Genomic DNA, 4127 nt, shown 5'->3' on the forward strand with positions numbered 1-4127 from the left:
GTGTGTGTGTGTGTGTGTGTGTGTGTGTGTGTGTGTGTGTGTGTGTGTGTGTGTGTGTGTGTGTGTGGTACAGGTGTGTATGCAGTACCTGAAGGACACTAACATGCTGTTTGTGGGGGGGCTGATGGTGGCCGTGGCCGTGGAGCACTGGAACCTCCATAAACGCATCGCCCTCAGAGTGCTGCTGCTGGTCGGCGTGCGACCCGCCCTGTGAGTCCTGGTCTCTGTGAAACCTCACCATGAGAGAGCTCAGCAAATATTTCAGAATAAAAGCACAAGGTGAACGTGTCACCACTCTGTGGACTGAAGCATCACCATGTTTCCACCCCCTCCTCCTCCCCTGTGTCCCAGGTTGATGCTGGGGTTCATGGGAGTGACGGCCTTCCTGTCCATGTGGATCAGCAACACGGCCACCACCGCCATGATGGTCCCCATCGTCCAGGCCGTCCTGGACCAGCTCCACGGCAACGTGGACTCTGAACCCTCGACCAAGAGCCAGAGCAGGACTGTGGTTCTGCACCAGGAGCACCAGGAGAAAACCGTCAGCGTCCTGCAGACCGTCGCTCTGAGCGTCCCGGACAAAGGTGCTCCTCAACACACCTGCTCATTCACTGTGTAGACTGTGTCAGCAGCCATTTTGTTTTCAGGTTTTCGTTTTGTCTCATTCTCGTGGACACGATGTCTCAGTAACGGCATGACATTCACTTGGACTCAAGGATGAACTGATTAGATTTTGGTGGCTAAAGGTTAAAGGTCAGGGTCAGTGTGACCTCACAAAACATTTTTAGCCATTACTCAAGACTTCACAGCAATTATGACAAAATTTCAAACAGATGGTTCATATTTTCTCTGACTCTGGATAAACAGGAAGTGACCTGAAACGAGTCCGAGTGGCGGAGGGATACGACCACGAGGAGCTGGTTCTAGTTATTTTACAAGACAATCGTCGTCACGTTCAAAAGAGTCACTGACAATAAATACGTTTTCAAATCCACAATCGTCTTTCCAGAACAGGTTCCACTGCCGGCTGAAGTAAATGTGGTTCTTGTGGAGACTAAGCCAATGAAAGTGGTTATTTTCCCCGTCTGTGCTTGTCGGGACATGTCATGGTAATACTCTCTGGTAGTCGGATCCAGTGTTTTACTGGCTGACTTCAGATTCTGATGCAAAAGTGGCTTCATGGATTCATCAAATATGAACCTGTTTCCTCCCAGGTGCGACCGGGACGATCCAGGCACAAGGCGACTCAGAGAAAACCAGCGACCTGCAGGACACCAACGTGTCCCCTGAGCAGACAGTGATGTCAGAGGGTCACATGGACAAGCAGGAGATCGTCAAACCAACACCACAAGACAAACCTCCTTCAGATGGGACCAGTGCTGGACCTGGTGAGTCCTACATTCATATACGAAGATGGACTGTACTGTCTGTAGCTGCCGTACAACCTTCGTCCGGCTGAGCAGGAAGACTTGTATGTATTGACTTTCAGAGCTGGGACGCCTCTGAAAACCTTTATTGGATGCTGTAACATCCGAGACTTCACGTTCACACTTCAAGTCATAACTCTTAAATCTGATCACACAGACACGAAACACATGTTAGATCCAGTATGACTCACACCTTCCACGCACATGATCATCAGTGATGTCAGTGGTGAGTAAATGTCCATAAAACCTCTTAGAAATCATAGAAAACAAGCCGCTCGTCACACCTGCAGAGCTTTGTTCAAAATCCTCAAGTTTTAAAGTTTCTTTCAGTCTCACAATAATCCAGTGACAGTCTGTACATCCATGATGCACTGCAAACAGGAACTGATAACGTTCAATGGGACAAAATGTGAACAAATAAAGGCTGAAGAACGCTATACTTCCTGTTTACATTCCCCTACAAAAAATAAGGGGAGTTTTATTGTAGCTCCAAAACGTGGTGATTTAAGGTCAAATTCAATGAGATCTCAGTCAAACATTCATTACCACACCACATGTCTGCAGGAAGATTCATGTCTGCAAGTTGTTTTTTATAGAAATGAACTCAAAACAACAATGAGGGAAATTAAAAAAACAAACCATAAAAGTAAAAATAAAATACACTTTAAAAAAAGCAATTTTTTTAAAAGAAAAATTCAAGAAAAAGTTGTAATATTTTTAGAATAACATCATGGTCTTTGGTAGAGGTTGTAATATTTCAAGAAAAAAAAGACATAATATGATTTTAAACATTGTAATTTTGAAGAAAAACGTAATATTTAATGAATAAAATTGTAATATTATGAGAATAAAGTCATAATACTATAAGAAAGTGGAGACAGACGTTGTGAGTTCGGCTCTCTGTCTGTAGATAAGGAACTGGTGTAACAGTCTGTAAACGCCTCTGTCGCAGCCGTCGTGTCCGTGGAGAACGTCTGCTGTCAGATGGAGCTGGAGGAGCTGAGCGACGAGGAGGAGGAGAGGAGGAGGATGAGTAAAGGCCTCCTGCTGTGTGTGTGCTACGCCGCCAGCATCGGAGGCATCGCCACTCTGACGGGAACCGGACCGAACCTGGTCCTGATCGGACAGATGAGCCAGTAAGTTCTGATCCACGAACACAGGAAGACCCTGGTGTTCTGACGCTTCCTGACCTCCCTCCTCTGTCTGTGAGTCTGTTTTATAGAAGCAGGATGTCTTATTGTGAAATGAAACTTCCTGTTTGTCTTATTGTGAAGGGAAACTTCCTGTCTGTCTTATTCTGAAAGAAAACTTCCTGTCTGGTTGTCTCTCGCAGACTCTTCCCTCAGAACGGGGACGTCATCAACTTTGCGTCCTGGTTTGCGTTTGCCTTCCCCACCATGGTGCTGATGCTGACGCTCGCCTGGTTCTGGCTTCAGTTCCTCTACGTCGGCTGCAAGTGAGTCGCCTCAACACCAAAACCACTTCCTGTTTGTGAGTCGGGGTGAAGGTCCTGATGACCTGTTGTGTTGCAGCTTGCGGAGGACGTGGGGCTGCGGGGCCGTCCAATCAGAGAAGGAGCGAGCGGCGTACGAGGTGATCCGGGACGAGCATCGTCGTCTGGGACCCATGAGTTACGGGGAGGTCAGCGTCCTGGCGCTCTTCATCCTCATGGTGGCGTTGTGGTTCACCAGAGACCCCAGCTTCATGGACGGCTGGGCCACGCACGTCTTCAACGCCAAGGCCGAGTGAGTCCCACAAGCATTTCCTGTTCCAGACCGTCTGTTCTCTGTGGTCCAGTCTCAGTGGTCCAGTCTCTGTGGTCCAGTCTCAGTGGTCCAGTCTCTGTGGTCCAGTCTCAGTGGTCCAGTCTCTGTGGTCCAGTCTCAGTGGTCCAGTCTCAGTGGTCCAGTCTCAGTGGTCCAGTCTCAGTGGTCCAGTCTCAGTGGTCCAGTCTCAGTGGTCCAGTCTCAGTAGTCCAGTCTCAGTGGTCCAGTCTCAGTGGTCCAGTCTCTGTGGTCCAGTCTCTGTAGTCCAGTCTCAGTGGTCCAGTCTCTGTGGTCCAGTGTCTGTGGTCCAGTCTCAGTGGTCCAGTCTCTGTAGTCCAGTCTCAGTGGTCCAGTCTCAGTGGTCCAGTCTCAGTGGTCCAGTCTCTGTGGTCCAGTCTCAGTGGTCCAGTCTCAGTGGTCCAGTCTCTCTCTGTAGTAATTCATTTTCTTTCACATTTTGCTCTAAATGTGAAACTTTAAAACTCTGTTAGAATTAACCCCAAATGTCTGTGTGTGTGTGTGTGTGTGTGTGTGTGTGTGTGTGTGTGTGTGCATTAATGTAAAGTGGAAAAAGTTTGCAGGAATGAATGAACTCTCAGTTAAACTCAGACGTCGCCTCAGGACAAAAACCTCTGAACCAACAGGAATCAGAGGCGAAGAACAAACAGAGGAAACGTGTCCTGGGTACAAACGCTCAACTCATGTCACGTCAACAGCTGCAGGTCTGACCTGTGGCGCTGGACTGAGATCAGCTGTTCGCTTTATTAGGCTGCAGGTCACAGAGGCTGAAACATATCACGACTTTTCAGACGTGGTTAAAGTCTTTGATCCAGTGACTCTGGATTATTATTTAAAGAAGCAGATTCATTTAGAATCAGGGCGGAACAGAGTTGCTGCTCTACTCTGGTTTTAATGACACTTGACCCTCCCACCC

The 4127-nt window shown here is 48.0% G+C and overlaps 1 protein-coding gene across 1 annotated transcript in view; it reads left to right on the plus strand.

The window, feature by feature from the left end:
- The window catches only part of LOC111658283 (Na(+)/citrate cotransporter-like), a 17437-nt gene that overhangs the window by 6940 nt on the left and 6370 nt on the right, over nucleotides 1-4127 (plus strand). The window contains exons 3-8 of the mRNA XM_023410747.2: nucleotides 74-210; nucleotides 352-584; nucleotides 1215-1388; nucleotides 2380-2563; nucleotides 2761-2883; nucleotides 2960-3172. Of these exons, the coding sequence (XP_023266515.1) occupies nucleotides 74-210; nucleotides 352-584; nucleotides 1215-1388; nucleotides 2380-2563; nucleotides 2761-2883; nucleotides 2960-3172 (1064 nt within the window). The remainder of the gene's footprint in view (nucleotides 1-73; nucleotides 211-351; nucleotides 585-1214; nucleotides 1389-2379; nucleotides 2564-2760; nucleotides 2884-2959; nucleotides 3173-4127) is intronic.

Source organism: Seriola lalandi, unplaced genomic scaffold, assembly GCF_002814215.2.
Source record: "Seriola lalandi dorsalis isolate HSWRI2012SDOR001 ecotype SW California unplaced genomic scaffold, Sedor1 jcf7180002054436, whole genome shotgun sequence".
NCBI lineage: Eukaryota > Metazoa > Chordata > Actinopteri > Carangiformes > Carangidae > Seriola > Seriola lalandi.